The following is a 17,934-nucleotide window of genomic DNA, read 5'->3' as shown; positions in this document are numbered from 1 at the left end:
TCTCTCTCTCTCTCTCTCTCTCTCTCTCTCTCTCTCTCTCTCTCCCTTGTTTCCCCTTCCTTTCTATTTTATTTTCTAAATAACAAGCATTTTTCTCTTTGTAAATCTGCTGCCCCCAAAATTGAAAAAACAAAACCCTTGTTAAAAATATTCAGGTCAAGCAAAAGAAAATCTCACATTGGCCATGTTTGAAAATGGATGTCTCGTTCTCCATCTTGAATCCATCACTGCCATGTTGGGAAGTGGGGAACATACTTCATTCTCAAGACACTGCAATTATGGTTGCTTATTGCATTGATCAGAGTTTTTAAGAAAAATGTAAGAGTATAATCCATTATGAATGAAGTTATCTGCTGGGCAGTCCAAACCACTCTACTTGGGTTAAAGAGGTAAGATATGTGCCCCAGGAAGCCAGAGGCAAGTGGTCTTTGGGACAAATTAATATTAGGGACTGTAGTTCTGATTTCATTGGTTCAGAGAACTCCCCGATGACGAAACTTCCTCTACCATCAGAGCTATGAGAGGTTAAGTGATTGGTCACTTGTGTGAATGTGTCAGAGACAGGATTGGAATTCAGGATCTGGGCTTTAAGGCTAGTCATCTATCTGTTATGCTGCTTCTCAAAAATCATTTGTTTGAAAATATGTGCCATACAAATTTTGAACAAATAGAGCTTTTATAAATCATATTTTAAATGCCTTAAGGAAACTCACTATTTAAAGGAATACTTTTATGAAATAGATGATCACCTCCTGGCCATTAGCTTTCTTTAAAAAAATGATTTTTAGATCTAAGGTCTCCTTAAAGCAGGGCACATTTGCCTCTGTAGTTATTATTATAGATTTAAAATTAGGACTGAAAGGGACCTTCAAGATCATCTAGTTGAACATCCTCATTTTACAGATGAGGGGAAATACCTTATCTGAGGTCACACATGTAGTAAGTACTTGAACCCAGGACCTTTTGCTCCAAATCCAGCCCTCTTTTTCCTGCTGCTTCTCAATGAAAGCAGCTTATGTGATGCTTCAAGTTTTACGTTGTTCCTTGTGATGCACCTATGAAGCATGCAGGGGCATCGTTATGCTTACTTCACAGATGGGGCTTAGAAAAGTAGAGCCACTTGACCAGGGTCACATACTAAGAGTTGGAGTCCCAGTTCAAATGAAAAGTAGAGCCACTTGACCAGGGTCACATACTAAGAGTTGGAGTCACAGTTCAAATCCAGGTCTTATGGCTCCCCAAGTATAGTGCTGTTTCCACTGCCCTGTGTCCCCTCTCAAGCTTCTACCTGGGGGTGTTCTCATTTTGTTCCAACTGAGCTGGTTCTTCCTTTCAGGGTGTTTTATGACGAAGAACTGGAGGAGGCAGAGAAGTTCTACGGGAGCCTCCCCCGAATGGTGAAGCTCGCTTTGGAGCTGTACAAGCTGATTGAGTCCAAGTCCGAAATGCTCTGCTACTTCGTGATCATTCTAAACCACATGATTTCAGCTTCCATTCTGACACTCGTGCTCCCTGTTCTATGCTTCTTGTGGGCTATGCTTTCTGTCCCAAGACCTCCTAAGCGTTTCTGGATGACTGCCATCTTTTACACAGAGGTAGGACCAGCAAAAGATAACACTCACATGTTGTCGTCGACGTTGTTGTTGTTGTTTGGTTTTAGTCATGTCCAACTCTTTATGACCCCATCTGGGGTTTTCTTGGTAGAGATGCGGGAGATGTTTGCCATTTCCTTTTCCAGCTTATTTTGCATATGAGGAAACCGAGGCAAACAAGGTGAAGTGACTTGCCCAGGGTCACACAGCTAGCAATTGTCTGAGGCCAGATTTGAACTCAGGTCCTCCTGACTCCAGAGCTGGCACTGCGCCACCTCGCTATCCAGCACTCACATACTACCATGCCCTTACTCACTATACTTTTCTTAGCCCTACCTCCCCTTCAGACCGTGCAAACAATGAATTAGCTTCCAAGAATCAAAAGGAAATCACACACAGACTTTTCTAAAGGATAATTATAATAAAGAGGCATTGTGGCATAATGAATAGGATTCCCCTCCCATTACCTTCAGATACTCTGTGTATGTCTTGTATGCGTCTCCATGTTAACATGTTGTCACTCCTACTAGAATGCTTGTTCCTCAAGAGTGATGACTGCTTGTGTGTGTGTGTGTGTGTGTGTGTGTGTCTGTGGGTGTTTGTCATTCTCTGTATCCCTGGCTCTTAGCACAATGCTGGGATACACTAAGCACTTGTTGTTTGTCCTTTGTTTTTGAAGAGGACCAATGACATCATGGGGGCAATGTCTTGACTTGAGAGTGAGATTTGAGATTTGAGTGAGGCAGAGTTACACAAAGTCATCAGCCTAATTCTCTCTTCCTGAGTCATTGAAGTCTAGTGGTAAAGCAAAAGCCAAGACAACTGACAATGGCCCCGCATGCAGTGGGTGACCTTGGTGTCTTTGATGTCTGACCAAGTTCTAAGCCTTCCATAGCACCTGCTCCAGCTGCCTTCATGGCCATTGGAACAAACTGTTCTCATTCACCCATTCATTCCACCAGAGAAATTCTTCACATGTTTGGGGTAGGCCTTCGACAACAGGTTTGAGGCCTTAACCTGGTTCAGCCCATCTAAGGAGATGGTTTTCCAGGGTGTGGTCACTGCTACAGCTTTGTGGAGCCACAGGTGAGAGTTGGATGAATCAGGTAGACACCAACAGTGGATGAGCAACCTTGAAAAAGTTTTGGCAAGCCCTCCCACCAAAGATGCTAGTCCTCCTGAATATGCCATACACTCCAATAAATGTTTATTGACAGAATGATTGATTGACTGGCTAGATGGCTGAATGACCTTGGAGTTAAAAAAACTATAGTTCCAACTGGCACATATGGCTATATGACCCTAGACAAGTCATTTAACTTCTTAGTGCCCTGGTGAATTTCTAATGTTAAAAGTCATTCAAATTATTTTCAGTCTACATCAGTAAATAGAATTTTCTCACTGGAATTCCCTATGCCTGGATCCTAAAAAGGAAAATTATAGCATCATCACAGAGCTTGTACATAGTAGGCATTTGATATATGTTTGTTTGAATTGAATTAGAGGCACTTAATAAACATTTCATGGGGACAGAGACTAGACTTGTGATTTCATTGATAATGATGTGAGAAAACTGCCTCTGTCATGCAAGTTAACCCCTTCTCTGTACCTCTTAGCCATGGAGAGCAGTCTGGGGGACTGTGAAATTAGGTGACTTGCCCAAAGTCACCCATGGAGTATATATATCAGAGGCACAATATGAACTCAGGTCTTCCTAGTGTTGAGTGCAGCACTCTACTACAGTTTTAGCTTTGCACAGAATTTTAACATCCCTTTTAGCTGTGACTTTCTTTAAGTTGAAAGAAGCATCTTTGGGACTCCCAAAGCAGGAAGACGGAAGATGAATGATTCAGTCTCTGAAAGAGCACACAGTCTGGTAGCAAAGATAAAGTAAGTGTAGAAGTAAATAGAAAACAAGATTGAATGGAATAAGTACCATAGGAGTTCAGAAGCCAGAAGTGTTACTTCTGTCTTAGGGAGGATCAGGAAGGACTTTGAGGAGGAGGTGACATTTGAGCTAGATCTTGACGGATGGGGCAGATTTCAAATTTCACAGGCAGAAATGAGCATTAGGATTCCAGAGAGAAGAAGAGGACTAGACTAGTCAGGCTGTTTGAAAAAACACGGCAGTGACCAGGGGTCGTGCTTTGGGTGACAAAGCGTTTTCAGCACAAAAAGAGGACAGTTCCTTAGCAGAGATCCCATGAGCAATGGTTTGACTTTGGGGTAGTGGGCTGAGAGAACATTGGAATTTGATTATACTATTTGAGAACCATGCCAAATAATATGCCCGCAATAAATACTGAAGAAACTCATAAGCACAAACTTTTAGAGTCCAAGCCACACATACAAATAGGAAAGGAATAAACATCTCAAAGAAATTTTAGAAGGTTGAACAAAAGCATAAGATCATAGGTTTGGAGATGGGAGGGTCGTTAGAGGTTATCTAGTCCAACTGTAACATTTTACAGATGATGACATTGAGGCCAGAGAGAGGAAGAAACATGTCCACGGTCACTTCCCTTCTCTTTTATACACTTTAGCCGTGTCAGACAGTGGTATCCAGAGAGTTCAGCATGATGTGGGTTATTTTTTTTTTCTCTCTCTCTCTTATTTCTACAGATAATACTCGTTAGAGAAATCTCTGGTCTAAGAAAGACTAATTTTAGACTAAATAAGTACTTTCAGCTGGTTTTGTGTGTTCTCTCCTTTCCCTTCTCTCTCTTTAGGCAACAGTAGTGGTCAAATATTTTTCGCAGTTTGGATTCTTTCCCTGGACCACAAAGCTGTATACAGGCATACATGGAGAGAAGCCATTTTCTCTGCCAAATATAGCTGGGATTGAAAAGAGGAGCGGCTATGTCCACTGTGACCTTGTCCAACTGTTGACTTTGTTCTATCATAGGTCAATCTTGAAGGTAAATGACCCCAGAAGAGGCTGTGTCCTTTGGAAATGGTTTCGTTCATTTTATTATTTTCTGACAACTCTTGCTTTTTACATTTTTCTTGTTTTTAATGAAAAAAATGAATTAGTTGAACTTCACAGCCCCCACATTGGACAGGCTCAAATCAACACCCATATTCCAGATGAGAAAGCTGAGACACAGAAATGGCTGCTTGCCCTGCCCAAATGCCTTCAAGACTAAGACTTAAAAGATGTTTAAATTTCGGACTCCTGGTCAGAATGCCTGGCCTGAAGGCATTGGTGTTTTTCACTTGGTGTAAAGGTCTGCGTTAAAGACAGTTTTAAATCAGATCTGTTTCTGGACTTTTAAATTTTTATTTTTAACTGCATTATATAATCCCATTGGGCTTGGTGCCAGAAATACTTAGGAAACTAAATTTCCCCCAAAGTTCACTTCATTGAGATTTCTTCACAATGATGAATACCCAGAATTCTGAGTTTAAGACAGGAAGTAAATACAAAGAAATTCCTCTCTCTCTTCTTTCCTTATGCTATTTCTTCAGACACACCTCAAAACACACACCCTCTTTCTTTCCCTGCCATAGGCATAAACTAGGCATTTTTGTACCTGAAGCATGAATTACAAACCTTGCCAGGACAAGCAAGCCTAATGAAGAGTGTTCTCAGTTGGGGGAAGAGGCAGACATTACCAAAGCAGAAGAGGGGGAGGGGTTCATGAGGCCACAGATGGGGAGGCTTCCCATCCCCTCAAACCCCAGAGGAAGCAAGTCATTTGGTAGTTTCCTATTTAAACTAATTAGTCCTGTAATTGTGGTCTTGGGAGTTGGGGAGTTGGTCTCTAAGACATGAAGATTTGGGTTCGAGTCCTAAGTCTGATACAGCCTGGCCATGTAACCCTGGACAGGTCACTTAATGGCTTGATACTCTAAGTAACTAAGAGTACTAGTTGTAGACTAAGTTCTGCCCTGTATCTGCAGAGGGAATTTTGTGGTCTGTAATTCCCTTGTATCAGTGAAATCACAGATCTGTTCTCTATCCCCTTTTAACCTCATACAGTCCAGGTGAGGCAGGCATTGCTCTCATTTTACAGATACCCTAACCCAAAGTTAGTGAATCCCAGAGAGAAGGAAGGTGATGGGAATGGGATGGAGATTGACAGAAGGCACCAGACTTGTAATTTCAATGGCATGGAGTTAGTGTCAGATCAGGGACAAAAATCCGCTTCTTCCAGCTCCTGGTCCAATGGTCTTTGCCAGACTGCTGAAATTTAGCTGACTTTGAGGGTTTAAGAAGAAAAGCTTTCAATAGTCCTGGCAATGGGAGAGGCAGAGGCATTTCTAGGAAGATATGGCCTTTCAGCAGAGTCTCAGGGCTAGATCCATCCCTCTCTTGCCTTGCCCTACCCAAAGCACCAGCACCCTTTCCAGGGACATTCTTTCACTCCCTCCCTCATTCAATAAATATCTATTAAGCACCTATTGTGTGCCAGGCACTGTGCTCCTAGGGATACAAAAAAGGGTAAAAGATAGTCCCTGTTTTCAAGGAGCTTACTCTAACAGGGAGAGAACATGTAAACAACTATATACAAAGCCAGTTATATACTGGATAAAGAGGAAATAATTAAAATAGAGAAAGCACTGGAATTAAGAGGGGTTGAGGAAGTCTTACTATAGAAGGTGGGATTTTGGTTGGGACTTAAAGGAAGCAAAGGACAGATCATTTTGAGAGGCTCTATCAGACTCAGGCCTGGGGAAGCACTTTCCCATCCCCTGGGCAGTCTGGCCCCTGGCCTCTGGAGAGCTCCAAGGCTCTCAAGTAGCACTGTTCCCTTCTCTCACAGTGGGGAGGCATCCCACCACATTTGCAAACCAGTCCTCCTGTCCAACCTCTGGATTTCAAATGTTCTCTATAACCCTACACACCCATTTTTAGTTGAGTTTAGTAGAATTATGTGGCAGGGCTTGGGAGGGGTGTTATGAGAGTCATACAACAGCTCCCATTCTGGGATTCGTGGGTTGTTTTTTCTGGGATCCTTCAGCCTCTGTGCCCCCAAATCCTACGGTGTCATCTTGGGCTCTTCACCATAGCTTGTCCTTCTGCTCTTAGGCCCATGGGTGTGTCTATTTTGGACCTGGGAAGTGGGAAGGAGAGATATTAGCAAATCCTCAGATTCTTTCCTTTTTCCCTCCATCCAGAATCTAGGACTATGGGATGAGCCATCCTCTGGCCAGGCTAACTGCAAAGAAAAGAAAAAGAGTGAAAAGTCCAAGAATCGACAACGCAGTAGCAGCAGAAAGCCAGGGGTCGTCCCCCAGGGTTGGAAGGCAGAGCTTCATCCTCTTGCTCAGCCTGCCCCCTCCCTGTGGGCTTTCTGGAGAAAGAGACAAACACCTTTGGGTACAGGTGGGCTTTGGAAAAAAAAGTTATAAAAACTCAAGATTTATTTCTTTATTCTTAATTCCCCAAATCTCGTTCCTTTGTTAGGAATCTTGTTCTGGCTTCCTCACTACCAGCTCCTCAATTCCCTCCCTTCCTTCTTCCTTCTCCTCCTCTTCCTTCTACTTCTTCCCCTTTAGCCTCTTTGAGAAATAGATAATGGAAGGATATGGAGTCAAAGGACATAGGTTTCATAAGTAGAGATGGAAGGGATATTAGAGGTGGTAGACTCCAATCCCCTAATTACATAGACAAGGAAACAGAGGCCCAGAGGTCAAGTAACTTCCCCAAGGTTATACCACTGTTAAGTGTCTGAAGCAAGATCTGAACTCAGGCTTTCCTGCCTCCAAGTTCAGTGGCCTATTCCTAACACCAGGATGGCTCAGTCTATTTGGTCGCCTCATTTTATAGTTTGAAAACTGGCTCTGCAGTGATAACCTCTCAATGCCTCAGTTTCACCTTCTGGTAACTCAAGAGGCTGAATTAGATCTGAGGTTCTAAACCTGTTTTGTGTGCATAATGTACAGTCAGATAAAGCCTATAGACCTGTTCTCAGAATAATGTTTTTAAATGCATAAAACATAATGGATTACCAAGGAAACCAATTATATTGAAATATAGTTATCAAAATAGGTTTAAAAAAAAACCCAGATTGGGGGCCAGGTGACACAGTGAATAGAGCACTGGCCCTGCAGTCAGGAGGACCTGAGTTCAAATCCGCCTCAGACACTTAACACTTACTAGCCGTGTGACCCTTGGCAAGTCACTTAACCCCAATTGCCCTGCCTTTCCCCCTCCAAAAAGTAAATAAACAAACAAACAAAAAAACAGATTAGATGATTCTGTTTCCTAGCTGTAATCCCATGATCCTCCCTCCTCTCCCCAATCCCCTCCCATCCTTTCTTTCCTATCTCCAATCCCTAGTTGCATAATACAATGGGGATACCCCTCAGAAAAGTGCCTTTGCACTAGAATTTGCTCTAGATGATTGTGCCTGGCCAGGCTCTCAGTCCCTTAGCCTCCTCCTATCCTTATTCCTACCTGGATAACCCAAATCCTCCCCACTCCCCCCCACTTCCCTGTCTTTATCTGAAAGATGTCTGTCTAGAGGCCCATAAAGAGCAAGGCTGGGGCTGCAACCATGACTTTCATTCTAAAGAACAAGGCACTGTCCCTTAAATCAGGCATGTGCATTTCTCTCCAGTGGAAAAGAAGCCAGATTGTTACACTCCGGTAGTTTAGGATTTGGGGAGAGAGGGAGGCTCCAAAAGCAATCCTAGAAGAGCGATTGCTTCTATCTTGTGTCTTTTCTCAGGGGAATCCCAGGACAGAAGAGCCAGGAAGCTAAGGAGCTGGTTCAGGAAATTTTCAATCAATGGAAGACTGCTCACTGCAAGGATGCTGAAGAAACAGCTGGTGAAATCCAGAAAGCTGGTGACTCAAACGTAATTGAGAGTGTTTTTGTTAGAGGAGGGGCTAGAAAGAAGAGCCTCAGGACCCTGAATCAGGGAACCTAGGCTCTAGTTCTGATATTTTCACGATCTAATCAAGTGACCCTTTGAGCAGTGACCCTGAGAAATAGAGGAGGTAGAGTGGACTTGGTGATTGCTAAGGTTTATGTTAGTTTTGACATTTTACTATCTAAAGGGCCTTCCAGCCCTGGCATCAAATGAATGAATGAATGAAAAGGCATTTATTAAGCACTTACTTTGTACAAAGATACAAATAGAAAGGCAGGATAGTCTATACCCTCTAAGAAGTCATATTCTAATGTGTGAAATAAGACATAAAAATAGTTTCAGCTGCAAAATGAAAAGATCATATGGTCCTTAGGGTGCAGCAGCAATCCAGTCGGCAACATCTTCCTTACTGTCATTTCAATTGATAAAACCTTATCTGTTTCTGATGTTGAACCATTTGATAGCACCACAGACTTTTGTAACTAGAACTTTTAAGGGTCTTTTCTGGGTCTTCAGGAGCTGTAGGTGCTAAAGATGGGGCTATAGTGTTCTTGAAGTTGGACTTGGAGTCAGAAAGGCCTGAGTTTGAATCCTGCCTCAGAGACTTCCTAGCTGTGCAACCCTGGGCAGGTCACTTAAGTGCTGTTTGCCTCAGTTTAGGGTTGATGGGGATAATGACAGCACTTAGCTGATAGGGTTGTTGTAAGGTACAAAGAAGTTAACATATATAAAGCCCTTAGCAGACCTGAGAAGCCCTAAGTGCTAGTGGTTATGATTATTGTTATTATTATTATAAGACATTGCGTCATGAAATCCTTTCCTACCCTGACAGATTATGATAAGCTGTATAGTTCAGGAACAGGTCATCACTGCATTTATCTTTGGCTCCCTAGTGCCCTCCAGATCTATTGGCCCATCAGACAGTTCTTCTACAAAATCATCCACCCAGAAGTCAGCCCCGTGTGTGATGTCTATGCCTTCATGTTCCTGGTTGAGGGCATCAATTTTCTCATCATCATCTTTGGATACTGGGCCTTTGGAGTAAGCATAGTCTATCTTTCCAACCTGCATGGCTCAGCACTCTGGCTTCCTCCAGGGCTTCTCAGAGCATTGGAGTTTCTCCTTTACTGGCACACTTTTAAGGAGGGTGAACTGGGCACATTGCAAGAAGAATCTGGCCCTTGGCTTGCTGAATGGCAGCAGATAAATCTTTTTGCTTTAAATACCAATTTCTCAGATCCCATTACTAAAATGGCTGATGCTTTCTGTGCTATATCCAAGGCTTATATTAAGTTGTTTTGCTGCTATTGTTAATTAAAGTGAAAGCTGGGAAGCAGGACAAGTGATGGCCACTGGCCATCTGGGCATTAATGATCACTCTCTGCTGTCCTGGCAGATGGGTTAGCTTATGAATTCTTCCTTCCCTACTCATGTCCTTCCCCCTCAGCTCTATATATGCTCTGTGCTTCCTACTACTGGTTCACCATGGGTGTAAATAGAACAACCTCTGGGGGCAACAAGAGAAGTGTTTTGGGGTAATAGAAGGAGAGGGAAGGAAGGAAGCAATAGAACCTTTTTGAGTTGAGGCAATCCCTTTCCTTCTATGCCCTGATCCTCTATATCCCCTCCTTTAAGTCGTCTCTGGGTTCTCTAGTCCTAGGCAGGCTACTAGCACACTTTGCTCTGATTGCCCAAGGCACCAGAACTTTAGTTACAGCTCTGTTCATTGTCATTATTAAGGATTTACTAAATATCTGCCATGGTCAGAACACAGTGTTAGGCAATGTGGGAAATACAAAGAGGAAGATACAGTCTGTGGTGTTAAGAGTTATAGAGTTTAGTTGGGGAGAATTCAATTCAACAAATATTTATTAATCACTTACTTTGGTTGAGACACTTTAGCATTAACTCCTGACTGTTCTTCATCTTGCCTAGAATAAGTGAAAAGTGTTGTTAAGCAGTGGGAATGCTGAGATGTGAAAGGAATATAGTTTCTGTCCTTGAGGAATGTATGGAAGACATAAACAAGAAGAAAAAAGAGGAAAGAAAGGAGGGAAAGGAAGGGAAGGGAAGGAGGAAGGAAAGGAGGGAGGGAGGAAGGAAGGAAAGAGACAAGACAGTATAGTTTGTGGTTAAGTGAGTAGTATAGACAACTCAACTCAATTTAATCTAATGATTATTATTAAGCACTGTGTGCAAGGCACTTTGCTAGGTACTGGGGATTCATAGTAAAAAAAAAAAGTGATAATTCCTTCCCTCAAGGAGCTTACATTCTATTGTACAGAAAGTACTGTGGGAGTTGAGAGAGGCCGAGGCAGAAACAGGAGAAACAGAGATAGAGAGAGTGCACCTCAGCCTAGGAGGATTTAATGTAGATGGTAGTGCTTAAGATGGGCCTCAGAGGCTCAAAAAAACTTCAATAGGGAAAGAAGGATAAAGACCATTATAGTGAGGGAATGGTATGGACACAGGTTTGACACTGAAAATTGTAAGGTATGGCCAGGGGACTGTGAAGAGACCAATTTGGTAGGAGCAGAGACTTGTGTTAGGTAGTAGTGGACATAAATCTGAAGAGAAAGTTTGAGGAATGATGGTGGATGGGTTTGGGAGTATGCAGTAGTAGAAGGATCATTGGATTTAAAACAAAACTTGGGTTCAAATTCCAGCTCTGACATTTACAATATGGGTAATCTTTAGTAAGTCACTTAACTTCTCTGGACCTCAGTTTCCTATTCTGTAAAACAAGCTGGTTAAACTGAATGACCTCTAAGACCCTTCTTACTCTAAAAATCACTCAATCCTGTTGTCTTGGATCTGAGGCTAATGAGCTTGGTGTTTATTATATTGGAACTAGAGAGCCATTAACACTTACTGAGCAAGTCTGTGACCTGATCATGGGGGTATCTAAGGAAATTGGGTGGGTTGTTTCTGCCAGCTGTTCCATATACCCTGAAGACTGTGTTTTCCTAACCAATATTTCTCATCTTGTTAGAAATACTCAACTGCTGACTTTTCTGAGACACTTTCTGAGGACCAGGTGCCAGAAGCTTTCTTGGCAATGATCCTTATTCAGTTTGGCAGCATGATTGTGGACCGTGCCATCTATCTGAGGAAAACCATGTACGGCAAGTGTGTATTTCAGGTTGTTCTCGTCATCGGAGTTCACTTCTGGCTGTTTTTCATTCTTCCTGAAGTAACCAAGAGGTATTTCTGATGGGGGACAAAAAAATCAACATAGGGGAAAATCTTTCATTTTATTTCTAAGGATATGAAAACCCAAAGTATTCAAGGCTCCCATGTATGAGTAGTATAGACAGTTCAACTTAATTTAATCTAATGACTATTATTAAGCACTATGTGCAAGGCACTCTGCTGGGTACACAGTAGGAACAAGGAGGAGGAATGTTCATTAAGCCATACAAACTTTTCACTGAAATGAGAGAGGTACAACCTTCTTGACTTGCTTAAAGGAACCTATCATAAACTCAATGTCATGAGACTGGCAAATCTCTTCCAGACAGCAGCAGGACAGGAGAGACATATTAATTGTTTAGCTTCAAATCTCATTCAATTGACCCACAAGCTTGTTAAGGGTTTACTATATGCCAAGAACCATGCTTACCTCTGGGAATACAAAGAAAGGGGGGGGAAGTCCCTGCCCTCAAGGAGTTTACATTCTGATGGGAGAGACAACACATACATTTATATATATTTGTGGATATATATGGAGTAAATGAGAGGAAATCTCAGAGGGAAGACACTAGCCATGGGAGAGATGGGGGCAGGCCTTTTGCCAAAGTGGGATTTGAGCTGAGTCAGGGAAGCCAGGAGGTGGAGGTGAAGGAGAACATTCCAGGCATGATTGAGGAACTGCCTTGAGTGGATACATGAAGACTTTTAGCATCTAATAATGGTGGTGGCATATGACTTTGTGGCATGGTCAGGACTGGTGCTAATGCCTTGTGGTAAACACTACTGGAGGCTGGTAATCCTTTGAGCCCTACCATGTCTCCCTGGGGAAGCCACTGGCAGTGACTATGGCTGGAGTGGAATATATTTTCCCCCATTTTCTGCTGGGAAGTTGGTAAGGACGAAATAGATGGCCTTCAGTGATCCAATTAAGCAAGCAAGGGAATAATAAACTTAGCATAGAAAGTGCTTGCCTAGGGAAACTCTGACATTAACACCCATTACAGTGCCTTCCCTACACTGAGAAGCCTTTGTCAGAAAAGGAAAGAAGAATTAAAAACTATAATGCTATACTATAATAGATTAAAAGGTAATTATAATAATTTAAAGAAAGAATTAAAAGCAGAAGAAGACTACAGGTGTTCTGACCAAAATTCTGATCAAAGACCCATTCAAATGATATAATTTCATATAAGGATTTCCACACCTCCCTCTCCATCACACAACAAACAACTATTATCATAATATTGTTTATGCTATGGTTTACATATCAATATCTATCTAATAATCTACTAGTATAAAAAGTGCTACACTTTGATCAAATTCAGAGACCCAGCAATCCTATTCAATATGTGTATGGCCTTGGGTAAATCACTTCAACTCATGTGACTCTTTTTCCACTTAATCCTCTGTAAAAATGGATGATCTCTAAGGTCTCTTCCAAACCTAAAATGCTATGCTGTTGCCTTCTAGAGGGACTAAAAAAGACTTGATGGAAGAGTTGGATGGGGCATTGAGCCGAATGCTGAAAGCAGTAGGCTCCTTTCTTTGGCACATTTAAGGGAAGGTCCAAAAGGGAAGGCCACATGACTTAGCCATGCGAGGGAGCACAGAGAAGAGAGTCAGGATAACTAGGAAAGGGTATTAGGGCAACCTTTATAAAGCTGGGCTGGGACAGGGCCGGGCAGGAATACAGCCAGAGGTGATGTCAGAGAGTCTTGGCCTTATGGTCTTCAGGCCAGAGTAGAAGGAGGAATCCACAAATGGTCTTGGACTCCTCAGTTCAACGTTGTTCTGTGCTTCAGAGCAGCTCCAAGATTAGAGAGACTGAGGTGAGGGTTACTCTGGTATTTTATGGGGTGCCATAAGTCTAATTGATTTCCCACCCCTCAGGTAGGGAAATGTTCATTAGCTAGGCTTCCCAGAAAAGGGGCAGAGCTAAAGAGAGAAGTCATCAGGCAGGAGGAGGGGCCATGGTTTGGGAACAAAGAACTTATTGTATGGAGAAAGACTAAGCCAGAAAAAAATAGTTTTTCCAGACTACAACAGTATGACAGGGGTTATCCTCTCCATGACACAGACAGAAAGGTAAGGCCTCAGAAGCTTAACAATAACAGATGTTTCTGTTTACTTGCAGGAGGTTCAGTGCAAACTACGTGGTTCAGATTTGGTACCTGGTCAAATGTCTTTATTTTGGCTTGTCAGCCTATCAGATAAAATGTGGCTATCCAAATCGTATCCTGGGCAACTTTCTGACCAAAAACTTCAATTTTCTTAACCTCTTCCTATTTCAAGGGTAAATGAGAAGACTTCACACCTTCCACAAAACCTTATGTTGTCATGGTTATTTACAGGAAAATCTCAGGGATATTTATGCCAGAATTGAATCTTCAGCTCTCCCATGATTTTTTGAAAAGGATATAGGGATTAAAGTGAAATTTCTGGTGTTCAAATGTACAATTGAGCAACATCTGTTGTCTTCTATGACTCACAATTTACTCATGGGAGGGTACTCTAGGGCAGATCCTTCCAAGGGAATGGTAGCAAACCAGGCAGCAGTTCAGATATGAACAAGACCTGGGGGGTTTCTATGAAGTGCAAACTCACTATGAGTCAATGTTATGATGTTGAAAGCCCAGAATGTGAATGTGAGTTTTGGCTGCAGGACCAAAAACATTCTGAACAGAAGTTGGGAATGTGGGAGGTGATAACTCTGCTATCCTCTCTCCTAATCCAATAGCATCTAGGATTTTAGGTTCAGCTCTGGATGCCGTATTTTTAAGGACCTTGACATACAGAGAGTAGCCAGAGGAGGGCAACCGAGACAGTGATAACACTTGTCACACACATGAATTTCAGCTGAAGGAATTGGGGCTGTTTTGTTGGGAGTAGAGGACATGGAGGGTAAAGTGAGAAACATGATAGTTTTATTTCTAATATCTGATGAACTGTTATGAGATAGAACAATTAGATGTGCTCTTCCTGATCCCAGAGGAAAGAAATAAAAGCAGGAGGCAGATGCTGCAATAGAACAGAATTTGGCTAGATATGAAGGGAAAGCTTCCTAGCACCTGGAACTGTCCAAAAGTGGAATATCCACTTTGGGAGGTAGTGAGCTCTCCATAACTGGTAGAAGGGATGTCTGTTCCAGTAGAGGTTGGACAAAGTGACCTCTGAGGTCCTTGCCAACCCTGGGATTCTGTGAAATGATTTTAAGAATAATTTGTACCATATGCATTCTCCTTGTTGCCCCCTCCTCCCTTTGCATTTCACAAACATTCCCTTGGGGTGTGCCACCTGATTTCACCCTCCAAGTATTCTTCCAGCTTCATATCTGGCTGGTTCACCTGCAAATACACTTTCCTCCATACATAAGGAATGACTTCAGAAGAATATAGGAAGAATAACAATGTAAACATGATAAGATGGTTAGAAACATCTGGAATGGGGACCAACATCTGTTCTAAGAGTGACAATCCTTCTCCCTTCAAACCCTCCCTGGATCAGAATTCACTCCTTGGGGCTTTGAGGGTGAGATGGCAGACGTGAAGCAGATATCCCTGGGTTTTATCTCCTCTTCCAGCTTTCGAATAGTGCCTTTCCTTTTGGAGCTGAGAGCAGTCATGGACTGGATATGGACTGACACTGCCCTCAGCCTGTCTAGCTGGATCTGTCTGGAGGACCTGTATGCCAGTGTTTTCATCATGAAATGCTGGCGGGAATCTGAGAAGGTGTGTGAGCATGCTGTTGTTCAGTTGTGCCTGACTCTCTCCAACCTCATTTGGGATTTTCTTGGTGAAGACACTTGCCAAAGTGGTTTGCCATTTCCTTTTACAGTGGATTTAGACAAACAGAGGTTAAGTGACTTGCCCAAGATCACATAGCTAGTGTCTGAGATCGGGTTTGAACTCAGTTCTTCCTGAATCCCAGCCCAGTGCTTTATCCACTGAGCCACCAAGGTGCCTCCTAACTTTTTTTGGGGGTTGATTAGTCATGTCTGCTTCTTTGTGACCCCCACCCCACTGCCCCCATTTGGGGTTTTGGCAAAGATCCTGGAGTGGTCTGCCATTTCCTTCTCTTTCCTTCTCATTTTACAGATGAAGAAACTGAGGTAAACAGGGTTAAGTGACTTGTCCAGGGTCACATAGCTCATAAGTATCTGAATCAGGATTTGAGTTCAGGTCCTCCTGACTCAAGGACCAACACTTTATCCATTGTGCCACCTAGCTGCATCATGGTAATTGCCTTATGTGAGACTGGTTGCTTCTCTGGCTTATCAAAGAGCCTGATATGGAATGGTCTGGTCACAGACCAGGCTGGTTCTGATTCTATAATATCCAATCATTCCCATCAGCTGCTGTCCATCAAAGAGGTGTGAGAGGTAGTTAGGAGAGTGGTAAGAGTGATGGATTGGGAGGCAGATCACTTGTTTAAAACATACCTCCTGTGTGATGTTGAGTAAAACACTCTTCCCTCTTGTCTCATTTTCTTTATTTGTTTGGGTTTTTTTTTAGCAGTACTTTCATTTTATTTGATTTTTTTTCTTTCCAGGGAAAACATACATTCTACAGTATCCATAAACATATCAACATGTTTACACTGATTTGTGAACTCTTCATTTTGGAATGTTGGAATACTCATCAGATGCAATATGCAACAATAGCAAAAAAGGGAGGAATACATTAGGTTAGGACTTTTTATGGTTAAAAATACTCATAGCAGCAGCTTTTGAAAGATGATTTTATTAAATCAAGTCATTGCACTTGGTCATTTTATTGCTACTGCAAATCAAGGCCATTTTATTATTGTTAACACCTTTCATTTTGAATTTTACTCAGTTTCTTTATTTGTAAAATGAAGGGGATGAGATTTGATGATCTCCAAGTTTCCTTCCAGCTATGAGTTCTGTGATCCTAAAATGTTCCCTTCCCTTCCCCTCATCCTTTATTCCTCAACCCTGGCATTGAGCCCCTCCCATCCCTGTCACTGAGACCTCTGCTTAACATTCTGTTTAAGGAATTGATAATTCAGCCTAAATCCTCACACACTTAAACAATAGCCATTGCTATGCTATCTTTGATCTCAACTTGGACCTAAGTAGGCCTCAACCCTGGGCATGATTATTATTCCTGGGCTCATGGAATTCCCTCATTACACACCTTCCTCCCCCCACCATTTTAAACCATCATTAGCTATTCCTTCCAGTTCCAATCTGCTTTTGTCCAGCCCAAGGAGAGCAGGTCTTCCTGTCTCTAGTTGGTGTAACTGTGTTCTTCCCTTTCTCTCTATTTCCCCTTGGCCACCTTTATTCTCCTGTGTAGAGATACCCCCATCTACCAGGGCAGAAGAAGAAGAAGATTGTGAAATATGGACAGGGCGGTGTCATTACTTTGGCCCTAGTTTTCCTCATGTGGTTCCCACTGGTTTTCATGTCTCTGCTCAAGTCAGTGGGGGGAGTGACCAACCAGCCCCTGGAAGTCTCCATCAAAATTTCCATCAGTGGTTATGAGGTAAGGAAATGGGGAGAGGAGCAAGGAAAATGGAGGCAGTGGGAGAGTGGGATTTAGATCGACTTTCATGGATTTCCATTATTTGTCTCCAACCAATCTTTCCTAACTCTCCTACTCATTCTTCTGTAAATCAAACCCTTTATCCAACCAAGTACATCTTCTCACTGTGCTCCTGCATACAGTAGGTCCAATATAGCCTTGGAGTCTTTGCTTATGCCATCCATTTTCTATACTTGAATGTCTCCACCCTCCTTTCTACCTCTCCTAATACTACCCACTCTTGGCGACCCATGCTCTTATCTGACTGCTCCAGCACACACTGATAACCTACTTCTCTCACCACCTATGGTTTGAACCACACAATTTAGCACCTGTTCACATCCAAAAGCACAGAAAAAAGATACCATGGTGTAGTGGAAACCAAGTGAATATTGCAGTCAAAAGACCTGGCTTCTAGTCCAGATTTCAGCATAGCATAGCTCTAGGGACTCTGGGTCAACCACATAACTGCTCCAGTCTTCAGGTTGCTCATTGAAAAATGAGGATGGGGTGACTAGATGGCACAGTGAACAGAACACTGGCCCTGGAGTCAGGAGGACCTGAGTTCAAATCTGGACCCAGACACTTAATAGCCATGTGACCTTGGGCAAGTCATCTAACCCCAATTACCCTCCACTCCCCCCTCCAAAAAGCAAAAAAATAAACAAAAGTGAGGATATTCATGCTGCCATGACCTACCTAGCTGGGTTGTTGTCAAGCTTCCTTCACATGCTGTACAGCATTCTGTAAACTTTAAGGCATGACAGAAATGTAAGTTATTA

General features: G+C 42.5%; 1 protein-coding gene across 1 annotated transcript in view; it reads left to right on the top strand.

Annotated features, from left to right (window-relative positions):
- Positions 1-17,934, top strand: part of LOC138149349 (piezo-type mechanosensitive ion channel component 2-like) — a 97,092-nt gene that overhangs the window by 61,790 nt on the left and 17,368 nt on the right. Inside the window, exons 33-41 of the mRNA XM_069072314.1 lie at positions 1,337-1,595; positions 4,322-4,510; positions 6,714-6,921; positions 8,270-8,399; positions 9,308-9,455; positions 11,407-11,618; positions 13,741-13,899; positions 15,187-15,334; positions 16,925-17,113. Of these exons, the coding sequence (XP_068928415.1) occupies positions 1,337-1,595; positions 4,322-4,510; positions 6,714-6,921; positions 8,270-8,399; positions 9,308-9,455; positions 11,407-11,618; positions 13,741-13,899; positions 15,187-15,334; positions 16,925-17,113 (1,642 nt within the window). The remainder of the gene's footprint in view (positions 1-1,336; positions 1,596-4,321; positions 4,511-6,713; positions 6,922-8,269; positions 8,400-9,307; positions 9,456-11,406; positions 11,619-13,740; positions 13,900-15,186; positions 15,335-16,924; positions 17,114-17,934) is intronic.

The sequence above is a fragment of the Petaurus breviceps genome, unplaced genomic scaffold (genome assembly GCF_028583685.1).
Source record: "Petaurus breviceps papuanus isolate PSGF00001 unplaced genomic scaffold, PetGlider_PUasm1.0 90847, whole genome shotgun sequence".
Lineage (NCBI taxonomy): Eukaryota > Metazoa > Chordata > Mammalia > Diprotodontia > Petauridae > Petaurus > Petaurus breviceps.
Note: the sequence above shows the minus strand (reverse complement) of the source record. Positions and strands in the feature narration are given on the sequence as shown.